Genomic DNA, 27658 nt, shown 5'->3' with positions numbered 1-27658 from the left:
TGGCACTCCAATGTCTCCACTTCAGAAGGAGATCCTGGAAAGCAATCTTCCTCACTACAGGATGCTGGCATGGAAGTATGCTGAGAAGCCTGCATTATTGCTTTCCCTCACTAAAGGATTCCTTTGTAAAGCTACTTCTTTTTCCCAAGCTCTCTAACTTTGGCGGAGCACCATTTTCAATATCACATTGCACTAGATTCCAAATATATGCAAGTTCTTTTATTTTACAATATATTCCCAAGAGGACCTAAATGAACTTTACTAGTTTTAAATAGTAGTATTTAGATCTTTATTATTACATAATACACTAGTAGTATCTATTTAAGCTGAAATAATTCCATTTTTTTACCTTAGCAAACTTCATAGCCTTTCCATGCATTCTGTCATTTCAGCCCAATTAAAAGACATTAAACACAACCAAGCCTCTCACATGCCACACTCCTGGTGAGGGGGCAGGGGGTGGCTCTGCTTGTAAACAGACAGAAAAAATTATAACTTCTTCTGCAGCACCTGCCCAAATGAAATTTTACACCAAATGTAAAATTCAGGAATTTTAGAGTGCTCTCCATTCATCATAAAGAATGTAGAACTGCAATCATCAAACCTATAGAACCATCCTTCAGCTAACAGCAGTATTTTGTTATTATTTCCAAAGGATCATAGACAGTTGCGCTGATTTATTCATTTCCTTATTGTTTCATTTATAAATGAGCAGATTCACTGCCTTTCAATATTTCCATTATTAGAATGAAAAAGAAACCAGGACAGAAGAAGCCCTATAAAGTCACTCAACTATTCTGAACTATCACTTAACCACCGCCCCAGCCCAAATCAACCCACAATTTCTTTAAGTTCTGCTCTAAGGAGTTGGTTCCACAGTTCTCCCCACAATGCTGCACTACCCTTACCACTAGGAACTGCCTCCTACTGCATAACCAGATTCAGATTTCACATAAACCTTTCCTCTGCCTTCAGGTGCAAGAGATTATTATAAGAAATATACCCCAATTTGGTAATTTTTAGAAGCAGAAACTTAGATCAAAGACAGCATCTTAACAATAGCATAACTTCATTTGACATTCCTATTAAGTGTTTCAATACATAGGAGTCACTGTCAAAATGCAAGCTGCATTACCACCACCACGCCTCTACCTACGCGTGGTACTACACTACTTCTACCTCATTTCTTTTGGTTCAGAGAGCAACTTCACCAGTGAAGTACTAGCCAACGTTACCTGGGTACCTACAGCAAGACAAGAACATCACACTACAACAGCAGATAAAACACAGGGCTTTGCAGCTGAAAATAACTGCAGCTCACAGTCTACCAGATCAGTAAAAATTGTTTCTTAAGATACATAGTTTCAAAAACATGCTGTAATTGCAAGTGAGGTCCACTGAGGTTTTCTCCAGGGCTTGGGGAAGAAAACGTTTACACCTTGTTTTGTATTAGTTAACTTTCCAGATATTTCTGGCTTGCAAGACAATCATTATGTGGAAAGCAGCTGCATTCAGTTAAGAGAGCTTTTTAAAGAGTTTTCAACTCTGAGGTGCTCTTCTGAGTCTCAGAAGACTGCTGCATTTCTACACATGTTTCCAAAGAGTGGTATCTAGTGTCACACCTCAGGGAAGCTTCCCCCACCTTTGCCTACATTTAGGTATTTGTATTTAAAATCCATATAGAAGCTTAAAAACGCTCTCCTGACCATATCTCATTTGCAATGCTTTAACTTAAAGTTCTTGTGTGTACATAATCAACACAGCAGTTCCAGTAAATGTTAATTATAGAAACAAAGAAATTATGTCCTGAAGATAATCTGCTGATACTTCAAGCAACTTTTCTCAAGAAATGTGAGACTACAATCACTGTAAGTCAAACAGTGACATCTACTCTCATCCTCTTATAGGCTTAAGGCAACAAAAGCATTTAGTTTGTTTGTGAACTCATAAGTGGATACTGGCTGAAATAGCAGCCTGTTGACCTATGGACAAAACAATTAACCACTGGAGTATTACAGGGACTAATGAAGAGCTTGTGGAACTTTATCTCACAAGAGGCAACTTTCAAAGAAATCAACAGTACCCCCTATAATCTAAAACCTAATCTAGAGATCTGTGGGTTTACTGTATGTTTTTATAATGCTTTTATACTATACACTTCTTCTATCCTGACTCCTCGCAAAGTTACATGCTATGGAATAAAAATAACAAAGCTGAACTGGTAATATCCATAGTCAGATACTGCAAAGAATGAAAAAATACCCAAGTTGGAGCGTTTCTGTTCCAGTTAACTTTGTGGTTTTATTCAGAACATTTGGGCAGCCTGTGAGCACCCTTGGGAAGAGCACACATTAAAGACAGCATGAATATACAAAGGAAAATGTGCTTTTTGTTTTGTTTTGCTTTCTACAAGGAAAGGTCATTGACAAAAAGGAAGCAGCAGGAGACAGGGGTAAAAGTGAAGAGGAAAAGGCCAAAAAAGAGCCTTTGGAAGGCAACACAGCAACACAGTTTTGGTCACTTGACAATAACTCAACTAAATGGATGACCTGGTAATAATCCTCCCCAAAAGAGATGTGACAATAGCTGTGCAAGTTCCTGGCATCAGACCTGTCCTACTGAGCTGCATCAGCCTATTCACATGAGGCCATCTGTGCACATCTGTATATGTTTACTGGATCACAGTGTCAAACTCTATACTGGGAGCCATGTCTTCACAAATGTTTGGACCAAGCGCAGCACAAGCAGGCTCTGATCCTTACGGACCTCAGGGAGCTAAGAGCCCAAACTACTCTTCAATATTTTCAGTGTATTAGACTGTCAGATATTGGACTTCCAGGCCATCTTTTCTGGTAGCTGAAGTTAGGCTACCACCAGAGATGGACTTTCATTGCAGTCCTTATTTGACATGCCTGGAAAAATCAAGTCTTTTACTTATATAGCAGTCCATATTCTACCTTTTTGAAAAATGTGAAGGTAAAAGGGTAGGGATTGAAGGGTACTGTATGGTTCGTTGGGTTTCTGATGGAGCAAAATCTATTTACCCAGCCACTACGGTTATCTTAAAGACATTTGTAAAACACATTATAATAGTTTTTTTGTTTGTTTAATTAGCATTAGACGTTTAGGTTTCGTTACTCTTTGACAAAACCTAGATCTTTGGCAAGCTTGGGGGAAAACGTAGTATGTAGTTGTAACATGTGATAAATGTCTATCTATTAAAAAAAAAAATCACTTGATCTGCTCATGAATCAACATTGTCAGCTTTTGCCAAAAATATTACTTAAAACACAAGAAATATTTCACTGTGGAAAGTAATTGTGCATAATGACCATATTAAGTCATACATAAAGGTGAATTCATATAATGAAAGATACTTCCCAGCACAATTCACAGTAAATAGAAAATGGGCAGGTTTAGACCCAACATGATCAGTTGCTTTATGTTCATGGGTTTTCTCCCCTCTCTAGGCTCTTAGAAAATCACAAGTTTTTATATTATTACCCTAAAGTTTTAAAATTATCTGAAAAAGATGGCCTGTCTTCCCCCCTGCCCCTTTTAATTATACAGCTATTTATTAAGCACATACAGCATTCCCTGGGGACACTAGAAAACAGCATTTGAAAGTTTTCCCACTGAGATGTCATAGAGAATTCCTACCCTAAGCTAGAACATCATCCAGCCGTTGAATCTGCACCAGGAGACTCCTGTGTCCAACAGAATCACACTGCAATATCTGGAAGTCATTCAAACAGATCCACTACCTAACACACAGTCCCAGGTAATGGCATCACTAGGGACACACTGAAACACAGAGAGAAATTCAGGCACAGGCATATGACAAAAGCATTGTATCTGTTAGCTACGACCAGCCTTTTAAACGCAGTTATCCTACAGTATCTGCAGTTTGGCTTGGAGGTTTTACAACCACAGCTTTTTCAGTTTTGAACTGCTAAGTATTTAAATTCAATCAGCTTGATCTCTTCAGTGTTCACTTTTTTCCCCTCTTCTTTAAATACTAAATATGGCCATATTATCAGCCGGGACTTTGCAGAATTGGCTTGTGATTTAAGTACGCACCATAAAATACCTTCAAGGAGATGGGAGTTCATGAGTAGTCAGTCACCTCTTACTGAAATTGTCATGCAGGCGTCCAAAAGCAGGCTCACATTTTACTGACTTGGCTTCAGAATCAGTCCTTCTTGCCTAATTCCATCTAGGTCCCTTTATGCATGTGTTACGCTATGCTTTAAACATAAATCATTTGCAAAAGGCTGAAATCAAAACCCTCATAAAACAGAAGGATAGCAAAATAGATATTACTCGTTAAAACTAAATCAAAGAGACTTTAAGATTACTGTTTAAAAAAAAAAATAGAAAAGCCGAAAACTTCTTATTGGAAGACTACAAGCCGAAGGACAAGTCACCGTCGATAACGCCGCCTCGGGAACCATCAATCACATATCAAAAGCGGGACTGCCTGGGCATGGTTGCACTTAGCTAATAACTCGGCCGAACACTTGGAAGGGCTTTTTACGAAGCAATTAAACACCGATCGAGTATAAAACTCGGAGTTCGTTAACGGGCGGCGGGAGGGGAGCGCTGGAGCCGCGGGCTCCCCGGCGGGCGGAGGGCCCCCAGCCCCTCAGCGCCTCAGCAGGGCGGCATCCCGCCGGCGGGCTGCGCCGCGCTCGCCCCAGCGCGCCTCACGGCCGGCCCCGCCGCGCCGGACCCCACGCGGGCTCGGTCCCCCTCACAAACCGCCTCCGGTGCCGCCGCCGCGGGCGAGGGGAGGCTCCCGCGGGACAAAAGCCGGCCGGCGGCCCCGCACACCCCTTACCTTGCGTGGCGTCCCCCAGCTCCGCCCGGCTGCCCGCGCGCAGCAGCAGGAGCAGCGGGAGCAGCAAGAGGCTCCCGTCCCCGCCGCCCGGCTGCTGCATTCCTGAGCCGGCGCCGCGCTACTCCCACATCCACCGCGCAGCGCCGGCGTCCCGGGCCGGCCCTCGCACCGCCGCGGGGCCGCGTCTCCTCCCGAGCCGTCCCACGCCGCGCCCTCGGGGCTGCGCTCTCCTGGCGGGCGGGGAAGCGAGCGCGGGCGGCCGCCGCCTCAGCCCCTCTCACTTGTCACTTTGCGCGAGCTGCGCTCACAGACCGGCCCCAGCCGCGGGCCCGCCGAGCCCGGCCCGGCAGCGCCCCCTACTGCCCCGCCCGCGCCGCCGCCTCCCAGCCGCCCGCCGCGGGGGGGCGCTCTCCTCTCCCCGCCGTCCGCCATTTTCCCTCCTCACCTCAGCAGGCGGCCCCGGCGCCTCTCACCTCCGGGCCTCGGCGGGTGGCAGCCGCCTCCCTGCCCCGTGAGCCAGAGACCTGACGGAGGAGAAGCACCTTTCCTCACAGCCCACCTCACGTTTCCCCTTTCATAGTAGGTGGATTTACAAAGGCAGCAGTTGGGGTTACCAGCCTTTCCCCTCCACATTTCACTTTCCAGGGATCAAACAGCAAACACGACAGGTGGGATTACTGGGGGGAAACCACTTTCCCAGGCAGAATCCAGTTTTGTTACTTGTTACCACCACTCACAACCGGTCCAGGTCTCTTCCTGGTCTTCCCATACCACACATGACAGCTGGAATACCCTGTCAGCAAACTTCCCTGAGGAAGCTCCCCAGCCATGAAGGACGCCATGTCAGGGTGCCCAGCTCCAAGCCAGGCGCACAGGCCAGCCCCACATGCCACGGCCTCCCACAGGGCTCATGGCAGTGCGGCAGGGGGGCTGTTCTTCATACATGGGTTGAGGGTCAAGAGCTTCCAGTTTTCCCCTCACATTTCAGATTTACTGGATATCTCCTACTCTTCCTGTCAGGAACTCAGAAGTTCTTAGGAATCACTTTCAACCCTCTCTGCCTCAGTGAAATCAATGTTTAATATACAGATTTCTCCTAGTTCAGCCTTTCTTCACAAAAAAAAAAAAAAAAAAACAAACCAAAAAAACCACACCCTACCTGAAAGGAGTCAGGTATACCTGCTACCTAAGATCGTAAATGCTAAGAGCAGCACTGTAATGCTGCTCTTACCCACCTTTCTCCAGCACACCTCAGCCCAGGGGAGGGCCACCCCCACAAGCATGCTGCCTGCACGGCTGTGGCCTCATTGCCAGGGCTCAATCATCCCAGGGTACCTACAGCCAGGCCCCAAACATGCTTTTCCCTTGCTCTGGTGATAGAAGCTAAGCTTTGCGAGCAGAAGGGCTGCAGCTCCCTCCTGCCAACACAAAGGACCATTGACCATATGTTACATCACAGCTGTAACTGTGCCCGGGCAGGTTCCATAGTGGATAGCACTGTTTTGCTGGAGTTGAAGGACACTGCCAAAGCTAGTTGAAGCTACTAGGATGATAACTACTTTCCTTCCATTCAGGAGAAGGATCACATTCCTGGGATGCTTAGATTAGGTTTAGGATTTCAAAAGTCAGCAACTGTTTAATAAAAAGTTCATAAGCAGAGTGGAAACAAGGACAAGATTAAAGGAATTTCCTCCTCACTTCCTGCTAGATCAGATCCCAGCCCTCCTAGGCTTGCTTTCTGCCATATGAATCTTGTATTTCTTGTCAGACACTAATAGAGTTTCAAGAGGAGGAACAAACCCAGATAAGCATCTGGCTGCATGTTAGGGAAGTAGATGGAGGTTTGAAACCACCTTCTCCTCACATACACAAATGTGCACATATTCCTCCTCAGACCAAGGAGGACAATGGCAAGAGATTATCCACTTCCTAGTGAAAATTGACCACTATGCAAACACAGAATCATTGGAAGAGGCAAGCCAAGCTTGGTACTGCCAGAGCTGTTACAGGCTCTGTGTGTGATGCATGGAAGGGACCAGCTGTGCCTGGGACCCAGGTGCCTATGTTTGCAGCAGGGTGGGATTTAATTTCTGCAGCACTGGACAAAGTAGGTCCTTGTTGGAGCTGCAGGACTTTTTGCCACCTTGCTCTGATATGCCTTAGGATGCAGTTTCACAGCTGACTGAAGGCAGCCATGCTGCCACCTCCCCCCTTCTCCCAATCATGCATTTCCAATACAGTCTTTGTGTCACCCCTAGCAGGTACACAGCCACACAGGATTTGCCCTTTCAGCAGCAGTATGAGCTTAGGCCAGTTTAAACTGACCACGAAGCCAAGCCCATCAGTACCAGCAAAAGCCAATTCAAATCAAGATTAGGAAAGACCCACACCATTGCCTTCCTTAAGACAGCTACGTGGTCTTCCCAGTCCCATGCATTTTCTCCTGACACAAAGAACCAGGAACTGAGATGGTTCAAGAGCCAAGCTGACAGATAGTTACTGCTTCAGAGTGGAGGTGTTTCTGCCAATTTAGGTCCTTGAACCACTTCTTTCCCAGGGCATAGCAAATGCTTTTTGGTTCTTAAGGGACAAGGAGTTGAAGTGGTGCCAGACAGAACCAGCAGAACATGGACCTTAGAAGCCAGAGCTTGTCTCACTACCCCCAACCAAGTTGAACGAGGCAGGCCCAGGTCCAACCGAGAGTCTATATTACCAGGCAAGTTTGTAGTGGTGGGGTGTGTCTAACATCAAGATGAGAAATCAACTAGAGGCCAGGGTCCATTCCATCATGGTCATCAGGACAGTGATTGCCGGGCAGGTCCGGAGCAATAAGACAGGTCTGAGGTCAAACAGGGAAGTCAGTCCACGTGCCAGGGTCCATAGCCAGGCACAGGTATGTTGGAGTAGCGGACTACAAGCCCTCCAACATAGCCCAAGCAGGGACTAAGAGGTAGTGGGGGGCAGGGCAGAGCTTAAATAGAGCCCCTTGACAAGGGTGGGGTGGTGTTTGAGGCCCCAGATGAAGCTGGTCAGTCATTAAGAGCTGTGAGTGCCCTCAGGGTCCTGACACGTGTCATCTAGATACAGGAATACTAGAGCTAATGCCAGCGAGAAGGTCAGGCTGTACAGCTGGGATAGGATTTCTGCAGCACCAGCCCAGACTTGACCGCCCTGACCCCCTAAAGTGACATTTCAAGTTACTTTTAGGTGCTCTAACTGCAAGCTGTCCACAATAAAAAAATCCACTTTGTTTCCTGTATGTTCATCCGGGCAAATCCATTCAGCCAGCTGGTCCTACAGAAAACTAACCCTCTGATGAGAGAAAAGAAGAGCAATACTCCTCCGGGAGAGCCATCTGGGTCAGCTCCCCCACAGCTGCTGGGTGTTAGATCCAGCAAAGGCAAGTGGGACCCTGGTTCAGGGGTGGGGTAGGAGCAGTTGAACACTGCTTTTGGCAGCAACTGGCTGTTAAGACTTGCTTAGCTGTAACACAAAAGTGTTTCCTTAATCTGTCTGCTGGTTGTGTAAAGAAGTACGATGTCCGTGAGGTCCAGATACCTCTGAGCTGGGCACAGGGGTAATCCACAGTGCGTGCCTAAAGATACTGCTTCTACGGCAGATGAGGAAACTAAATGCAGAATCCTCAAGTCTTCAGTTAGCTTCTAAGTGTTAGATACATGCAGTGTGAAAGGATAAATCATTTATAATTAAAAAACAAACCACTTATTTTTAGCTGCAGATCTACCAAAGTGCATGCAATTAGCAAATATAAATCACTTCCTGGCTTGAAGACTGTTCAGCACAGCACATAAATGAAAGTTAAAACATACGTTTTGGGAATACATGGTACATCTGCTCTCAATCTGCAGCGTTTTGAAATCAATACAGATATTCTCCCTGCTTTTCCTTTAACATGCTGCAGTCTGTCATACCACAGTGGAAGAGTAAAAATATATTAAACAAAGGAACTAGAGCGGACACAGCCCTAAACACCATGAAATGAATAGCACAGAGTATTCATAATGATATGATGGCAAAAAGTAGTCGAGGTAAGGATAAGCACTGGCTTGGGAGGACAAATCAGAGAGAATTTCTCCTGCGCAGTCTGCAGGATGCTTCGGAGATGTAATGCACAGATAAAGCTTCAGAAGGTGACTCTGGGGAGAAAAATCAACTGTTTGATGCATGTCTACATATTTTAAAACAACGAAAGGCTTGTAGTCAATATCTTTGTGGAATTAGTTCCTGCAGGGAAAATGTATTACACACAAAACTTTTTTATTCTTTTTTTTTTAATGAAAAGATAGCAAAGAAGCTGACTGTCTGGGAATGATTTGTAAGTACAATAAACCTCACAAGAAGATGATAAGCAAAATATTGTAAAAGAATAGTGTCAGAAGTACAGCAAAATAAAAGAGAAACATTACACATTTGTAGTTACTGACAACGTTGTTCTTAAGTATCATGTCACATTATAAAAGAATCCTTGTTTTCCTTTCCATCTTTCACTAATACTCCTATTAATCTATACCAGATTTTTTTCATTCAACCATTTGAGGCCACATGAATCATCCTTTGCCCATTTGAAATTCCACTAGAATTACACTAGTGTGTTAAGGCTTCCCAAGTGGAACCTGGAGATGAGGTTAGAACTGCCTGTGGACTCCTAGAATCTGTGCATCCGTGGAAAGACCACATGTAAATCTGATTTCACCGCTGATTTTTAAATGCTGACATGCCATGGAAAACAACAATTGCCGGTACTTCTTAAAGATTGGAGATTTACGTCTACCTTATACTGTCAATTCTCTAGGATAGGAATTCTCTCTAATTTACGTGAAGACATTGTCCCACTCGATGTATCCTTTGTTTTCTAGCTGAGTTTTCAGGAGCAAGTGCAGTGCAAATAATAACATGTTTCTTTAAAAGGAACAGGAGATATGAGTGTAAATTTTCTGACTTCTCTAAAAAAAATCAGCCACTGTGTAGAGAACAGGCATGCACAAGAAAGACATATGTCGCGCTACGTGATTTTTTTCAGCAAGTTAGCTGTCTTGTAAAAGTCTGTTGCAGACAGTTAAAGAACTACAGATATTGGCCAGCATGCATGGGAAAAATTTTACTTTATGTGATCATGTAGCAAAAGCTTTCTCTTTTGTTCATAATTGCATGAGAAAATGGTTGATAAACCTGGTGATCGTGACAGAACACTCTGAAGCATTTAAGGCTGGTTTCAGTATTTGTTTTCAGCAGGAGTAAGAAGACGCCAAAGACAGGGAGGTAACGGATTGCACTTGATCCATTATTTTAGAGTTAAATCCAGCACTGGTCATTATTGTCAGGATGTTTCCTGATGTGCCTTTCCCTGCCTGAATCAGGCAGGTCAGCTGCAGGCATCAGGCAGTAGCTCAGGGTATGCCCGTAGGTAGTGGGATACGCATCCCTTGCCAGGGGCCTCTTTGATTCGAAGGCACCAGGTTAGGCCAACGAGTAGCTGCATTTGTGCCAGTCTTTGCAGCAGCTCTGCCACCTTCCCAGGCTGAATTTTTTTCTTTGCCTGAAAAGCAAAGGACCAACTATCCATAGGGAGAGGTGGAGCAGAGCACCGTCAGGGGACAGGGGACAGACTGCAGCCCTGGGGAATGACAGAGGGAGTATCAGGAGGTGCAGTACAATCTTGTTCAGACAATCTAGTTCAGTCTGTGATCTGGGAGTACTTTGAAAATTGGCAGGAGACTGTGGAAAAGATAAAAGGAAAAGCCTTGAAATAGACCACAATTCTTTCCCTTTCATATGTGTATTACACTGGAATTTTATATATATAGCAGAAGGACTCTGTTCTTTATATCCTTGAATTACATACCTCCATAACATGTAATGTTACCCTTTTGGAAAAACGAGGGCGATAGAATGGGGCACAAACACTAGCAACTGCTTAATAACATACGCAAATATTGGCACGCTTATTATTTTTGTTGTTGATATTACTTTATATTTGTTTGGCATCCAGCATTTCATTAAATTTGATATCCATTGTGCCAGGCACTTTCAAAGAGTTAATTGAATAACCAGGCATGGTACAGAGCGGGACAGTCAATAGGAGAAGCATGTACCAAGTAGTCGCACAGGCTGGTTATTTACATTTCAGATGCTGAGCTTTGTAGTTGTCCTTTGGGAGGAAAGAGTTGCAACTGTTTTATCTCTGACTTTCTCATTAGCCCCAGAAGTGAGCCTTGAGAAGAAGGCTGTGGATTTACAGCTCAGTTCAGGCATGACCAGGTTGTCCTGTTGCAAAATATCTCAGGTAATTTCAGGTGAAACTCCTCATTAATTGATTCCTCTTGCAGGGTTTGTTTGCTTTTCCTAAAAGGAATCAGTTAAACCAATCCTCAAAAAATCTGATTCAAGGAGGAGGTTATTAAGGCAATAGTTTGGAAAACCGAACTAGTATTACACTCAGCTGTCTTAATCCATGACTTCACACAATTTGCAGGTAGCCCCAGACCAACTTGTAGTAAGTAGTCCTGCCGGGAAGGGCCATGGCAGTCATCAGCGTGAACAAGGGAGATTTCACCACCTTCCTGAACAATATAATCTTTGTTGCCAGGCATGTAAAGCAGTAAAATACATCAGTCATTAAAGGAAGAAGAATGTCACAATTTTTTCAGGAGAAAAATAGATTCCAGGATCTGTGGTTTGACAGGTTAATAAGAAGGCCTGTACATTTGCCTTTACAATTTATTTACTTGTAAGTCTACACAGGGATTTTGTTACGGATTTGGCATCTTAAACAGGTTTTTATTCCAACAACATTTCAATTCACCTTTAAGACTTTCAATTAAGACAAACTGAACTAGAGATCCATCGGTGGAATTTGCATGGAAGTTAGCAGGGGGTTGGCAAAGCCATGATAGGGTTTAGGTATCAGGTTTATAGACTTGTATCGTACTATCTAACATCTCGTATTTTCCACTCATTTTGCATGTAAAACTTTTATTGATATCAGCGTGAGTTTAGCACGCCACTAAAATGGAGACTATGCCCCTAGGACACAAAATGATGTAAGGTACCCCATTTAGTTATAACAATTTGGCTGCACTAAATCTTGATGTTGAATGTTTGGTTTAGTTCCCCCATAAACTTCGTCTGCTGGATTTATATATTTTGGCTCCTTTTATTTTGACTCTAGTGGCTAAATTTGCAATGGGCTTAAGTGAATGCAATTCCACTCACACCAGCAGCAAATCTGCAGCACAGTGGGTATTTCTTGTTATATAAATATAGGGCCTCATCTGGCAAGATGCTGAGTGGACTAACTTGGTTGGGTTTCTGTGAGATCCGAGAGTGCTCAGCACCTCGAGGGAGAAATTCCAGACCTTGCAGCAACTGAACCTCCACACAGCATGTCTGTGGTCATTTTCTATAGCCCTTTGTCCAAATTAGAGTACACAATACATTTGCTTATCATCTTTTTAATCACAAACACAAAAGCTAAAATATTTATTTTCCTGGCTGTTATAAAAGTGCACCTCTATCTGCAACAAAGAATTATGTAAATTATGAGGATGATAGAGGGGTTTTTTTCCTCTGTAGCTCTGTGAAATTTAGCTTTCATTCACATGGGTGTGGGTTTTTTTAAATGAAACAGTATTTCAGTAATGGCTTCAGTGGGATTTTTTAATTCTTTTGCTCTATTTAGAGGGTTTTTTTAAACCCATTTCAATTCCAGTGAAAATGTCTCTGATCTGATAAAGGAGATGAAGTCACTGCATAGGCTTACTATTTTATTTCCATAAGGTTTGAAAGTTTTGTTCCCTGCAGTGTTTTGGAGCCCAGGAGTATTCATCTGTTTTGTAAAAGGAAAGTTCTATGGAGCAACATTTGGTCACTGTTGTCTGAATTTCATTATTCTGTTCTCCAGACTAGCAGAGGGGAAAAGTGCAAGTTAGCTGGGTCACAGTCTGAAATGTGAGAGCAGTCAACTTTTTCTGAAGTTTATGGGAATGAAAGGAAATTTAATACTGTTCAAAAGAGAGATTTAAAGTTGCATCATGTGAAAACAATTGGCGAAGTTTAATCCTGAGGTCTTGGGTTATTTGGTAACTTACATGACCATTTGTCAGCCTGCAAAAGATGAAGTTGGCTTTGCCCCTGCTAACAGTTGGCCTCTGTTTTGGAGTGGTATTGCAATGCCAAAGGAACAAATACGAGTTATATTGGGTTTATGGACCACTACTAGTTCTATTCTTTATCCTTTCAGCTCATGACATGTCAGCTTGTCTCCTCTGGGTTGCCAGTGCAGATCTCCCACTGATCTCAGCAACACGTGCTGACAAGCCTTTCATGTAGAAGGGACTACAGAGCCTGACAACTTCTTAGACTTTTAAAATGCTGAATATATATCCATAATTTAACCTTTACCTCTCAGACCGCTTCAGGACACATATGTTTCATTGTACGTGGAATAAAAGCGATGGGACCCTGGGATGTAACTGAATACTTAGTATTTTGTAATGTTTCTAGTGTATCATTTATGCTAAAGGATGTTGATTAAAACATTCTTTACATTAGTTTCTATGGAGTAAATTAAACTGAAAATCTACAGAGCTTTAAATGCATAACAACTAGAGATGTTTTCCAGAGTGTTCCATTACAAATTCCATCAAATAACCCTTAGCAAAATACCTTACTGTTAAAAAATTCTCTTAAAAGGTAGCCTGCACCTCCCCATGTCATCTCCTTCTCCTACCCCTGATCTATCCTCTCCAGTTCTGGCACCCGCATCAGCACCTTCTGTGTTTGGCCATCGCTCAAGGTCTCTCTACAGAGATTTAAAATAATGTTAATCATTATTAAAGGTGGGGAAGGGAACAATGTCAAAATACAGATAGCTTGGTTTTGAAGGCCATTTCATATGCTTTTAAATACTGTTTTGAGGGAGTTGAGTGCCGCAAGAAGACTAACTTTTAAGATCTTTGAGGTTTGCATAGGTACCAGGTATCACTGACCCATGCAGCTGGCAGGAGGGCTGGAGCTTGGGGAATAAGACCACATGCATAGCACAAACATCCTTGCTTCTACTTCTGGGTTAAATATTCCCAGTTGCCCAGTGGTGCCCGAGTGCCCTGGTGCGTCCACCCTGGGGTCTTCAGAACACGAGTTCTGAGCTGGGCGAGTACTGAGCTGCTCCCGTCAGGCCACTGCACACTCACCTGGGCTCCACAGCAGAGCACATGGGTTTGTGCACAGGGTTGTGGTGTGTAGCTGCCGTGGAACTGGACAAGACACGGTTTAATCCATCCAACTCAGGTTTGCAATGACTGATGAGCTGCTTCCCCTTTGTTTCTTAGTGTGATTCATTTATAAGTTGCTTATACTGGCTCTGAAAACAGGGGGTTATGTCCTTTTTTTCTCCAGTCAGTGCTTCATGGCTTCAGCGTTCCTTGCAACAGATGATCACTGCAGTGATCACTGCTGTGAAGTGCATGAGGGAGGCAATCCTGTGTGCTATTGCTACTACAAACACTGCAGTTGCTATGTTCTTTGCAGATGTTCTTTACTTTAACACAGCTGTACATATTACAACATCTTTTAGTAGGACAAACCTACACAACTGAGGCTACGTGGCCAAAACCCCAGCCACTCTCAGGCAGCCCTGAAGGAGCCACCACAGCCAAGGAGAGCCAGGGAAGCAACTGTCTCGCCCTTCTCCCATGGGCACTTTCCGGGGACATTACAAAAACTGCATTGTCTGCCTTTTCTTCATGCTCACCTGATCATACAGTAACTCCTCAGACACCCGTGTTGGAGTTCCACAAAGGGATTTTTAGTCAATGCTGAAAGCATGGACCAGAGGAAGGATTGCAGATGTTGGTTTGCTTAAATATCTTGAAGTCTTGTGGTCCCACACAGTACTACAAAAGATAAAAGAAATCTAGAGGGGGAAAAAATATTATGTACGGAGAAGATGGCAAACTGGAAATGGTGAAGGAGACTGAAGAGGAGGAGAAGCTGGAAACAAAGGAAGGAAAAAAGATAGGAGGAGAAAGTCCAAAAGTTAAGATGAAAGAAAGATCCAGTATGAAAGCACAATTTTGCAGGAATTAGTGCATAGTGAGAGGAATCTGTAGCACTTCCCTGGATCTAAAAAAAATTCCTATGAAACACCCACAGGCTATATGCTGTTTAGCATCAACTTACTTGGAAATGGCAGAAAAAATCAGTCGTTTGTTATTTATATATGAGCTGAGGTATATTCTGTACCTTCTTCCTACCACACAGGACGTTTAACATACATGCACGGGGGCATTCAGCTACTTAGTGGGTTTTCAAGGCCTGTATATAAAATTGAAAAATGCAGCTCAGCTGCTTTTTATAAGGCATCTACAATAATCAGTTCAAAGTAGAACATACAGTAGCTGCTTAAAGATTGACTTTGATTCCCTCTATGACAGAGACCTTACCAGTACAGCCTGGGTATTTGAAACCACTAATGTCTAGTTTAGGTTTTGTTGCTGTTTAATTTGCATGGATCAATTCCATTTCTTCTTTTTTTTTTTTTTTCTGTGAAAGCAGAAAAATAAAATGTCTTACCTTGCTAGTGCTGCCGTAAATGTTATCAACAGTAAATGCTTGAAATGTTGCCAGAAGCTCTGCTGTCCCACCTGCTACTGCGAGCGAGATACTAATTAAGAGCCCGTATATGTAGCACATTTTCACTTGCAATTTTGTTTTGCAATAAAGTAAAAAATAAATGGCTTTAATTTACACTAAACATTTTTCTCAATCAAAATAAAATGTACAAAAATTAGGAAGCTTATCCTGAAAATACAGAAGCAAGAAAGATTAGCTTTTTTAAAATATCTCCCTGATTTTCTCAACGCAAAACAATGTGCCGAAGCAAACAAGTATGTGCAGCATCACAAATCACGATCCATCTTCACTGGGGTGGACTCACGGAGGAGAGCAGCCCCAGCTCTGCACGCCCCACCAGCCCCCAGTGCAAGTCCTGGCCCTGCCTCAGCCCTGGCTCACGAAGCCAGCACCACGGCTCTGCGGCGTGCATGCGCGGCTCTGCGGGTCAGTGTCTTCGTCACTCTCACCACATACAGATTTTAATAGTGTGCACACACACAAAAGCCTAAAATGCCAGTAACTTGCATCCAACAGCACGTTCCTATTAACAGAGGGAGTTACAAATTAGCCGGGTGTGCTGCTGAAACACAGACACAGCTTCATGCCCTGTAGATTCCCTTTACTTCCACCGGGGCAGCTCTGGCCACATTCTGCCATATTTCTTGCTGTGTTGTGATTCTATTGACTAATATCAGAATCCCAGAATGTATTTTTAAGCAAGATACAAACAGCACAAGTAATGATACCTGGCAGCTTTGTGTCCTTTATCCTTTAATGCATGCACCTCCAAAATCTCCCACCACCCACCCAGCATCCGTTGTGACTCCAATATACCGAGTTCCCCACCTCCCCTCTCCCTCCTCGCCCCGAAGGTGCTGCTGTGGCTGGTGCTGAGCTGCAGTGCCTGCACACACACAAACACCGGCCAAGGGCAGAGCAGGCAGAGGCTGAGGTCACACCACAACTTCTCCCTGAGGAAAATAAGCAGAAGGAGTAAACAAACAAAAAAACACAAAAAACCCGAAGCTTTCCAGCAGATCCTTCTGCAGCTGACTGCTGACGTTGCTCTGGGGCTAAAGAGCATCCCTTTTCACGGGTGCAAGTACCAGCTCCTGAGTTTGGAGGGCTCATGGGATCATGGAAAATAAACAGGACATTAACAACAGTGAGAGGGGACAGGATGAGCCAGACCTCCTTTGCCATGAGCCAGACCTCTGAGAGCTCTGCCCCGCCTGCTAAGCGAGGAGGGGGCGAACAGAGCCAGTTCCGGGCTCGCTGCAGCACCGCAAGAAGCACCAGTACCTCACGCCTTTCTTTTGAACAACTAATGATGAAACAAATAGTTCCACTGGCACAAGAGACAACAGTACTGGGTTTCCTATGGGTGTGTGGTTTAGGCATGCAGTCCCGTGTGGATTCACTGATGTCGAGGAAGGGCTGAACCCCCAGAGCCACTGTTCTTCGGTGAAGGTCTCACCAGGGCTGCTCACTCTGCCATTCTGCTGCAAAGTGCCATTAAACCGACAGGATTTTAACATCTTTGCGAACTCACATCTATATCCAATTTGAAATATGTCAACAGGTTTTCCGGTGTCACCTAGAAGAGACAAGCAAAGGTGAGGTGATCGCATGGGACTCTAAGAAATCAGGCTAAAACATTCACAAGAGCGCTGTGCAGGCAGGCGTGATACCTATGCATTGCCCATTAAGAAGTTAAAACTTGGGAAAGTAAGTTCCCTTTGACTGCAGGAAGTCTGAGGGAATCTCTGATAACTGAGTTTTAGCTTGAACACTGAAAACCAGAGTGTTTTGAGAACGTTTAACAGAATGTTTTTAATTTTTAATAAGCTAGTTGGTTAAATAACACAGGCTGAGGGTGGCCATCCTGCGTTAGGAAATCTGTCCTTAAGGTATCCAAACTTCCTGACTTCTCTACTTTCCTTGTAACCTAACGTTTCAGCTTCCACAAAAGCAACAATTTTATCAGCAGGACACTTAAAGCTAAGAACCGGTAAGCACGGGGTACACTCTGACCTTCTGAACTCGGTAGGACCTCGCGTGCTCCTGAAAAAGGCAGTCAGGACCTAACTGGGCCACATCCATCTTAGCATTCTAATAAATTCTAATTTAGCTATTTAAAATAACACCTACATACTAATTAACTTCCTCAGCCTAAGCTGCATATAACCAATGCTTTCATTTTGCTTTGTAGGCAGCTACGCTTCACCCTGAAACATGCAGGCATCTAGAACGGGACAGGACTGTCATTTAAATGTGGGGTTTTATTCTGTCATCCAAGTGGTCGGACTCTCAAACAGTTCAAAATTCTTACAAAGGGAGAAACACCTCTGAACTGTTGCTGAGCCAAATTAAACCCCAGCATTGTTTAAAAATCACATTCTTTCATTCTGTGCCATGGATTGTAAGAGCTGAGCATCTGATTACTGCCCTCATAAAACTTCTCCTTTGAGGCTGACTATAATTACAGAGTATTTTAACGCTTTTATCTTTGGGCAGGGTAGATTTGTAGCCTGTCTCCTGTTTCATCCAGTTGTGCATGGTCAGAAGGGAAAAATACAGAAAACTTTCTCCTTCCTTTCATTCTGGAGGAGTGCGTAGCATTAGCACAGCCAAAACCAGACCACAGCGGTACATTCAGTTCAGGGAGGGAGCAACATCAGTGACCTGAGCAGGGAAATGCTTACAGGCATGCTTGCCTTGGAACTCAGTAAAGCCTCTCTCCCTAAGGATCCTCGCAGGCAGGTGACCCCAAAGGAGAAGGCAAAGCCCCACGTGCTGCTCCCCCTTGTCAGTGCTTCCAACTTCTGCTGCCTTGATGCCGAACAGCCAGATTAGGCACCTTCCTCCGAGCGAGTCACCCTCCAGCTCGCAGCACCATCCAGGGGTAGACCTGTTTCTCGTTCCCATAGCAGCCATCTCCAGCGTTTTAACCCGCACTTACCAGATTTATTCTGCAAAACTGGATCCTGCCCCACCTTGCTCATGGCTCCTACCAGCAGCCCAAGCCTTGCTGCTGGCCAGGAACAACTGCCCAAGTCATCCTTCATGGAAGTGCTGGAGCTGATCATTGCTGAAGGGATCCCAGCCTCGCCATGGGAGGTTAACGGCACTGTGAAGGGACACACATGACTGGGAATTTTGTGCCAGAAACAACACAAGCACTCTGCTTGCGAACTTCCTAAACTCCTCCGCTTCCCTCCAGCTCCCCCTGTTCTCCCAGGAGCAGTGGATAAACACGGAGTCAAATGATTCAAAGCTTTGCATACTCGCTCACTGTGACACAGGACTTTCTTTGCCCACTCACTCCCTCTACAACTTACCTTTTTTTTAACCTTCCTTTCTGCTGTGCATGCAAGGAGGTTCACTGGGACCTGAAAGAGCTGGGGAACAACCCTGTGGATTCTCCGATGCAGGGAGCTGCACACCACGGTGGGAGCCACAGCATATCTGAAAGTCACCCTGAGGCACCTGAACTGGCACCTCAAGGGAGCAGAGCATGGAAGGTTTTTAATAGACACTCCAGAATGGCTTTTGTAAAGGGGGTGAGGGAGCTGAATGGATCCAGAGTTGGTGAAATGCCTTTCCAAGCAATGCCATGGTGTTAAATACAGCCAAACTCCTCTAAAATTTATCCCATCCTGGCTGCTTCTAGGGATGGATAGAAAGCTCAAAATTATGGCAAAATAAATGTGCCACGGGCAGGTTTTCTTCACCAGCCTTTGCCTTGCTGTAGTTTCACTGGTGAAGTGCACAGTGTTGCTGCTCTGTCCAGGAGCCAGTGGGATGCCGGGAGACATTCCCAGCGCCCAGCCCCTGTTGTGCTGAGGTTTGTTTACCAAGATGATGCAAATTATAACCCATACCATCTAAAATGGGAGGATGGGTATTTAATAACGACTTCAGAGGCCATACAAATCCATCCTAACGGATATGGCTTTGGCTCCTATCACACACTGTCACACAAGCCTGGATGAATTTCAAATCTGGACTGTTATGCATCACTAGGATTCCTCATCCTAATTAAAACTTATTTTTTCCCTATAACCAAGCTGCATGTGAGTATAACTGAGTGTTTAGCCACAGAGGAAAATGTGAATTTACAGAATTAAAGTGCAGGTGGGATGCTGTGAGCAGCAGGTTCTGAACTGGCATGTACAGCCATGTCCTATAATGGGGAATAGGGCTGTTATTTTTGTTAATTCTGGCTTGTAATCACAACCTGCAAAAACAAAGTCAGTAAAACCAAAGCCATCACTGTTTTGAAGCTTTTGCCCCTTTCAGTTTCCATATATACCACTACACTCCGCCCAACCTCCACCCCAGCGCCAGCTCTTGATCCTGTCTTTTTCTTGCCATGCTTCCCTGACCCTGGTCCTTCACCCACACTCCTTGGGCCCAGCCTAGCCCTGCTCCCAGTTTCTGGGGTCTTCCCAGAACCTTCCAGAGCCTCCCAGAGCTGGGGAGTGCGAGGAAATACTAAGGGAAGGGAAGCTCTTCTGAAGGTGGGAAAAGTGCAGAGACACCAGGACATGCTGGCGGCCCCATGTGCCTGGACAGCGTAAGGTAATGTTGAGAGGAAAATAGAGAACTGGTTTATTTGATTTGATAATTGGTTTATTGCATTTGCAGCCACTTTCCCCACTTGAGCCTGGGCATAGCTGTCAGTGCTGTGATAGAAACGTGCTGAATAACACATGCTCTTCACTGCAAAGCTGAGGGAACAGATTCTTTCCAATGGTAACTGGAAATCTTGCCCAAAACTCTATATGCTGAAGATCTGGGGATTAGACTTTGGATTTATCACATGGAAATACCCCGCAAAACCCAGCACTATGCAGCATCTTCCTGAATTGCTCTAGCCAGTCTCAAAGTGACCTTTGGTTTACCAGGCTGGGTTTCAGCATATGCTTGGGAGATGATGCTTATGGAACAGCTTGGCAGCCTGTGGCCTCGCTAAGGACTTCAAAGATGCGGTAATTTTGAGTTGTGAACGAACACCTGGATTATAGATGAAATCACGCCAGAGTGAGGTGTAGCAAGACCCTGGGTCCACTGGAGACGGATGCCCCGAGGCTCTTTAGCATTGCTACCATCTACAGAGAAACAGTCCACCTTCCACAGGTGGAGCAGTAGGATCTGAACAGGATTTCAGAGCTTTTCTGCCTCTGGCACAAGGGTTCAGCCCCTGGTGCAGGTGCTCACTGACACCAGCTAGGAAAACCATCACCCTGGGCGCTGGGAGTCACCCCAGCTGCTGCTGCTGCTCAATAACCTGGCTTCTGGCAATGGCTCCTCTGCAAGACCCACCAGACTGGGACAAGAAATCACCGAGTGGCAGTTTGGTGGCTGGGCTGATCTCCACTTTGTACGGCTGTGGTTATTTTTGTCGGTGAGCTCTTGTGATGTATTTTCATTTGTGCAGTGGAAATTGCATGCAGAAATGAAATATTACATTACGTAAACTTGGGGTAAAGATTAAAACACATACAACTAGCGAGACATCTGGATCTAATTGGGCTCTTCCGGGACAGGAGTCTTATAGCTTTAGCCTGAAGAGAAGCAAAGGAAGAGCAGCCGTAATTTTTCATGCAAATATCCATCTGCGTAGAGGGGCTGAGTCTTTGCAAACACCTCCATTGCCACGTCTTTGGCAAACGCGGCCCATTAAGTGCTGTACGGGCCGACCGTGCTTCCCTGTTGTTGCACAGAGTCACTGACTTGGAAGGAATCCACTACAATACAGCCCAGGGGTAAAAGTGAATTTCCTGAGAAAATTACGACTAACTGAACCTTGGTGTGTAGAACGGAAGTCTCCCGTGCTCAGAGCTGTACCAGTTATCCTTAACCACCAGCCACTTTTCCTTCATTTGCTGTATATTCAGAGACCTGCCGGCACACAGGCAGCTGCTGAGAGCTACGTCCCTGCTCAGTGACCCAGCAAGCGAATCCACACGGGCTTCCCCAGGAGCAGTCTTTTGCTTGTGACTACCTCCCTCTCCTATGCAAGGCTCCAAATCCCATGAGATGAACAGGCAAGGGCTGCAGAGGCACAAATTGTTTGTCGTGGGGGAAGGGTATCGACAGGGGGGAACAGTTCAGGCCCTACTTCGCAGCACTTCCAGGTACAGCAGAAAGGAACAGCTGGAGAAACTGTAACTGTAAGCTATGAGAGCACAGGAAGCTTCGCAACTCATCCTGAAGATGCTGAAACAAGTAGGGAGTGCCAAGAGAGGAGAGCTGCACCCCACGATAGAGCTGTTAGCACCATCATGGGCAAGAGAGCAGTTTTTAGGACACAATTTAACTGAAAAGTGCTCATGGTTCCATTAGAAAGACCTCAGGGCTGACCTTTTTTAAAAAGAGGCCAACCATAAACTACAAGGTCACTTGTTCATGCAGTGCTCAAAAGGCAAATAAGAGCAGCCAAATTGTTTTTCCCCACTAATCCCAGCTTTCTGGTTTAGTGCTTTGCAGCCAACGGTGAGGAAAGCCTCCCAGACCCCACTCTGCCAAGCAAAGTGCCGGCACAGGACCACGGCACAGAAAACACGGCTCTCCCAGACGGAGGCACAAGCTTTCCCTGGGTCAGCAGCTGCCACACCACCGGGCAATGATGCTGCGCACACCCGCGCTCACACCCACACCGACAGCTGAGCAGCCGTTTGCAGAATGCACGCAGCAGCTTGGCACAGCCTGCCTGCGGGCAGCAGTGTTTCCTACCTCGGCTTTTAGCCTTTGTTATAATCTCCTTTTTCCTCTTTACCCTGAGACTGATCTAGATCATTCTATTGAGTAGCTATCAGGGTGCTAACACAATTTACAGAAGTCATTATTTGTGATTCTCGTTGTTTTTCATAATCAAATCAGACTGAAGCTCTATAGTGCAAATGTAAATTCTTTTGTCTCTTGAAAGTATTTTATAGTCACCTATCTACATTGTTTTCAACTTTGTTATTAGCCAACTGAGAGATCAAATGTTTCCGTACCACATACGTCCCTACAGAAGCTGTCAAGTAGATTTAGGCTTGGTCTTTCAAGTGCTCAGAAGAAAGGAGACTCCCCAGATTAATTTGGAAGCTTCCTTGCTGACTGCATCTGCCCTTTCCGGGCCACGTGGCTCATGCTTCCAGACCAATTCATTTGGCCAAAGTCACAGCAGCATCCGTGCTAATGATGCCTGACACACAGTATGGAAATGGAGTCCTTCATTACAGCCCCAAATGCTCCAAACATTGTCTCCACTAAAACACCTACAAACCTCCCCTGCAGATTAAAATGGAAGAGTTGAGCCAGCTCCGTGCTGCAGAGCAGCAGCAAGGAGGAGGTGTTTTTGTCATAGCCCAGCACCAAGTACCATCAGGGAACAAGGGCTTCTACTAGAGAACTGGAATCTCTATTTGCCAGTTAAAATGTTGGGGGAAAATCAGGCAGGTTTCACAGCAGTGATCCGCATGAATAAAAAACGTGGCAGAGGAATCCCACGCTGCCCACGAGCTGGGCCAGGGAAAGGGGATGGAGCAGAGATCTGACAGCAGCAGTGAAAAGCTGCAGGTTTGATCCCATGTCCCTGATGCTTCTCTGCTACAAGTGCCGCTATGGCAGGAGCGGGGCTACAGTGCCCCACAAGGCAGCACAAAAGGGGGACACACGGTTGCTGCCACCCAGAGAAAGGCTATAAGCAAGGATTTACAAGTGAGAGGCTCCAGGTTTCATTGCCAACCTCCAGATCCAGACAGGCATCTTTTTTGACAGAGGAGATCAAAGTCAAACAGAGCAGCCGGCTCACGCGCGGATATACCTGGATTACGTAATTTCACTTCGATACAAATATAGGCTGGGCCATATTTAACTGCCTTTTGTCAGGTCGGATGTGCAACTCAGGTTTGATTTAGGGGTTTTTCCCCCCTTTCTCCCCTTAATGCACACACCACAGAGTTTATTGGGATTTTTGGATCTCTGTAGTTGTATTTTATTAAGTGACGTGGCACGGCTTGCTCCGAGTAAGGCTTTTGTGCCCCCTGGGAGCGGCCCCCGCCTGCTGCTCTCTGCACCTGTACTTTCCCCCAGGAAGTTTTCCTTTTGCTCGGCAGATTGTAAGGAGGAGGAATCAGTGGCTCCAGCGTGGCCGTGGGGGGGGGGGAAGAGGTGCAGAAGTGAGTCCCATGGGAGCACGGCCAAGCGGGCAGAGCGCTGCACCGGCACACAGCAGTTTTGGTGACGGCTGTTGGCCACTCAGCATTTTCAACACATGGGTTTTGGAGACTGGCCTTCTGCATCTGGTTTTTGTGAAGAGCTCACCACCACGTGCTAGGGTGGAAACTGGTCTGGCTCCACACACATGGGTTGTTTGGACTTGGTTTTTCCTTTTTTGCCCAGAGTGGGAGAAACCCATGTGCCACTGCTGCTGTTTTCCACTGTAAATGGAACTTGTTGTTGCTATGGTTTGTGGCCAAACCCTGAGCACAAGCATTGCTTCCTCAAAGGACACAAGAGTTTATTCACATGATCTCCTGGTATCGTGCGCTGCTGACCTGGATCCATCCAACAGAGGCCATGGCTGGTCCAAAAGCAGAGCACAGGGTGGAGAGGGCTGCGGTGGAAGTGGCACAGCTGCAGCTTTCCCCCAGGACCGCGTGCGTCTCCGTGCATCCCTGGAGTGAGTGGTGCAGGAGCTCTGATGACATCCAGCACCAGGGCTCAGGCAGACCAGCAGCAACAGGCTGTGAGATTTTTTTTATTTTTTTTTTTATATGCCCCACACCAAAGTAGCTCTGCCAGCAAAACTGTTAGCGCAGACTGAGCAGAGAAGTCTGCCTCACAGAAGAGACACCTCTCCTCTGTGTGGAAGACTGATAAAGAACCTTCTGTCAGCACATCTACACCTACCTGGTCCTGGTTAGGCTGAGGGAGGGATGTTTCATACTCCTGGAAAACAAAGCTGTTCCCTCAGGGCTGCCCAGGGATCCAGCCTGAACTTCAGCTGCACGGGCAGCGTCTCCACAGCAAGGCCCCGCACTGCTGAGCCCAGCCAGGGCAGAGGGTGAGATGGGGCACAGGTGTCGCAGGGATCTGGGTGACAAAGGCAAGCAAACCTAAAGGGGAAAGTCACCAAAACTCATTCCCACTAATGTGACTACTTTTATTAACATAGTTTAAGCCATAACAGCCTAGAGATGGAGGGAGTAAACCAACATCTTGTGGATTCGCCTGGAGTTGTTTTCCAGGGTCTGCCCCCCATTGCTGGAGGGTGTCACCTCCATGGATGAGGGGCACAAAGTCAGCCACGTGGCACGCATGAGCACATCTAGTCCTCTCCAGGGCAACGCCAGCCAGTCAGGCCAGGAGCAGGAACGCAGCTCCTCCAAGGGGATGTGGCTTCCAGAAAAAGGGCAGGAAGATGCAGCTGCAGAGACATGCATCTGTTTCCAAAGTGACCCTCTCTGTGCCCCTGGGTAAGGTATTGCACATTAACGCCTGCAAATCTGATTATTCCAAGGATCTTACTATCCATGTTCAACCAAACAAGAGCTCATCAAATTCATTCTTCAAAAGAGAGCCTATCACGATGCAAGAGAATAAAAGAGCACTGAACACTAACTGCAGCCCATATCACTTTAATATCCTGCAACGCTTGCTATTGCTCATTTCTGTGTGGAGGGTTTGTTGTGGGTTTTTTCTTCTACAGAAGGCAAATCGAGATCAATTTACATAACTTGGTTTTGAAAGGGAAAAATCCACCTAAGCAAAACCACTCAGCCTTAATACACAGCCATTGCTTATTCAGAGACATCACATTTAAAAGACTGTATTAACAAGGATAAAGTATTTGTGCTTCTTTTCCAGGAAAGTTTCCAAGATCAAAAAAAGCCTCTGTATTATCAAAGAATTTAGTCTCTCCGTTATTTCTAGAGCCTTTTGTTTAAGCACAAAAAAAAAAAAAAAGAGTATATATGCTAAACCAAAAGGCTGTGCTAATGAGCACCATACACAAATCGCCAGCAGCGCTGTGTGACGCAGAAAAGCAGCACAGCAATGTGCACACACAGTGTTGACAGGGGCTGGGTTTTATTGTCTATCCTTAGGAGTTCAATAGTGTTCTTAAATACAGAGATAAAACTAATATTCCTCTTTTAGTGACAGAGTTGACAATAAAAGGGGCAACCGAGTGAAGGAAGTCGGCCTGTGTGCACTCCAGCATGATGTCTGACCAAGGCTTTAGGTTATGACGGTCGGACCGGTGCGGCCGGTTCTTTCATGAAGCTGTGAAAGTTTCAGTGCAATAGAAATGAGAGGTGCCAACATGACCTGCAGAAAGGAAAGAGATGGCTCAGAACCGCGGAGGAGAGCGGCAGGCGCAGCCTACACACGTCACATCCACCCTTCCCTCGCAGGCAGCTGGTGTCGGCCTGGGACACGCAAAGCTCGGCAATACTGACCCAAGGACCGCTCCAGGTTCACAGCACGAGCGGTGAGACCAGCGAGAGGAACGGCGCAGCGAGGGACTCAGTGTTACGACCGCATGCAGGTTCAGAGAAAAAACCCGAGTGCAGCTCCAGCATTGCTGCTACTACCCTCATTGTCCCATACTCCAAACTTTGCACCATCAGCACAGGATATTTAAACCCTAGGTTTAGTTTGTGCTTCTCAGAAAGTGGGGTTTTTTAGTCCTTTTGTCAATAATGGCACAGTACGTTATGCAAAAAAGCTCAAAGACTATTCGCTGGAGAATATAAAATGAGAATTCTTTTCCTCCCATGCCTACAAGAAAGGTAAACAGCATTTTTAAATGATGTAAAGAATGCGCATTAAACTTAGCACAAAACAGGTCAGTGTCATCTTAAATACCACTGCATCCTTTTACCCCCGTTTGTTTGTTTCAAACAAGTATTTCCCACACTCAGTACAGGAAAGAGCTCATTTTATCCCTAGCGATGCACCATTTCAACCAGAAGGCCAGTTCAGGACTGAAACAGTGCCCTTCCACACCTGCAACCAGCCACAGATGTACGATAAACAAACAGGAAAACAAATCTGTTACTGCAGAAGCAGCTGTGAGCAATTCTGAACAAGTAACACTTGCTACACACAGAGCTGGTTTTTTTAATACATCTATTTATACTGGGATTAAAGCTACCAAAGCTCTTGCTTCCAAAATACCTAGCACCTCCACATAGCTCTACAGAAAGCAACACTAAGCAAAGATTTAAGCTTTTTAGGAAGGGTGGGAGCCAGCGGTGCCGGTGACTGAGATGCAACACTTACCTGTGGGTCTTCATGTATCTTCTGAGCATCCTTCTCATAGCTGTCGATGTACAGCCGCACGGTTGCTCCAGCACTGCCAGTACCGCTTAGTCTGAAGATGATACGGGAGCCGTCGGAGAAGATGAGCCGCAGGCCCTGGTACAACAGAAGGGGAGAAGAGCCGCTCAGCAACGCGCCTCTTGGGTACCCGAGGTATTTTCCATGCAACCCAGTGTGGCTATGCCTGACCCGCATGATCCCTGAGCTCCTCCTCTTCAGGGAGCCACAGAAGGCTCCTCTCTTATCCTCTCCCCTCTCCCAGGGGTGTGAGTGTCCCTCCTAACCTAACTCTGGAGAACTCGCTAGAGTTCCTGAACACAAAGAGCGTTACTGCTGTAAGGTCCATCCCCCCAACACTTGCTTGGAAACAAGAGCCAGGGACTGATCCCCTGTCAGACACAGCATTACCAACCCACTGCTCTTCCACAAAAACAGGACGTAAAGAAAATGCTCCTGTCGTCCTACAGGCAAGGCAATAATTCCTGCAGGATTTCTCCATTATTCCTCCCCCTTACTATGCTTCCACATTGAGCTGTTAAACCAATCCATCATTTTTATTTCAGTAATCTCTGGTGACAGGTCACTCATATCACATGTGTTTAATACCTCTGTGACTTCTGGAGCCCGGAACTCAATCCCTCATTACAGCCACCCTGCACTACCACCTGCCCTCTTAGGGGCAAGGACATGAGGAGTGCCATCAGCTCAGGGACAAAGGCATCTAGGGAGGATTCTCTCGCAGCAGCCTGCTGCTCTAGTGCCTCTCCAAGGCAGCAATTTGTCTCACACAGGGCAGGATCCCACCAGCAAACACAGGGCAGAAAAAATTTTCCAAGGGACAAATGCGATGTTTGACTTTAA

The 27658-nt window shown here is 45.7% G+C and overlaps 3 protein-coding genes across 5 annotated transcripts in view; all 3 read right to left on the bottom strand.

Annotated features, from left to right (window-relative positions):
* The window catches only part of ROR1 (receptor tyrosine kinase like orphan receptor 1), a 171584-nt gene extending 166478 nt beyond the window's left edge, over window positions 1–5106 (bottom strand). For both annotated transcript variants that reach the window (XM_055725112.1, XM_055725113.1), the window contains exon 1: window positions 4841–5106. In XM_055725112.1, the coding sequence (XP_055581087.1) occupies window positions 4841–4940 (100 nt within the window). In that variant the 5' untranslated portion in view covers window positions 4941–5106. The remainder of the gene's footprint in view (window positions 1–4840) is intronic.
* An 8760-nt stretch (window positions 5107–13866) lies between these two features.
* On the bottom strand, window positions 13867–25430 carry LOC129737219 (uncharacterized). Its single transcript, XM_055725141.1, has one exon. It carries the CDS (start codon window positions 19360–19362, stop codon window positions 18328–18330), a length of 1035 nt encoding a protein of 344 aa, XP_055581116.1. The 5' UTR covers window positions 19363–25430; the 3' UTR covers window positions 13867–18327.
* Window positions 25431–25544: 114 nt separating this feature from the next.
* PGM1 (phosphoglucomutase 1) overlaps window positions 25545–27658 on the bottom strand; it is a 28239-nt gene continuing 26125 nt past the window's right edge. For both annotated transcript variants that reach the window (XM_055725136.1, XM_055725135.1), the window contains exons 10-11: window positions 26759–26893; window positions 25545–25801 (exon numbers count right to left, since the gene is read on the bottom strand). In XM_055725136.1, coding sequence (XP_055581111.1) covers window positions 25712–25801; window positions 26759–26893 — 225 coding nt within the window. In that variant the 3' untranslated portion in view covers window positions 25545–25711. The remainder of the gene's footprint in view (window positions 25802–26758; window positions 26894–27658) is intronic.

The sequence above is a fragment of the Falco cherrug genome, chromosome 12, assembly GCF_023634085.1.
Source record: "Falco cherrug isolate bFalChe1 chromosome 12, bFalChe1.pri, whole genome shotgun sequence".
Taxonomy (NCBI): Eukaryota; Metazoa; Chordata; class Aves; order Falconiformes; family Falconidae; genus Falco; species Falco cherrug.
The sequence above is the reverse complement of the archived record's forward strand: the minus strand, read 5'-3'. Positions and strand labels throughout refer to the sequence as shown.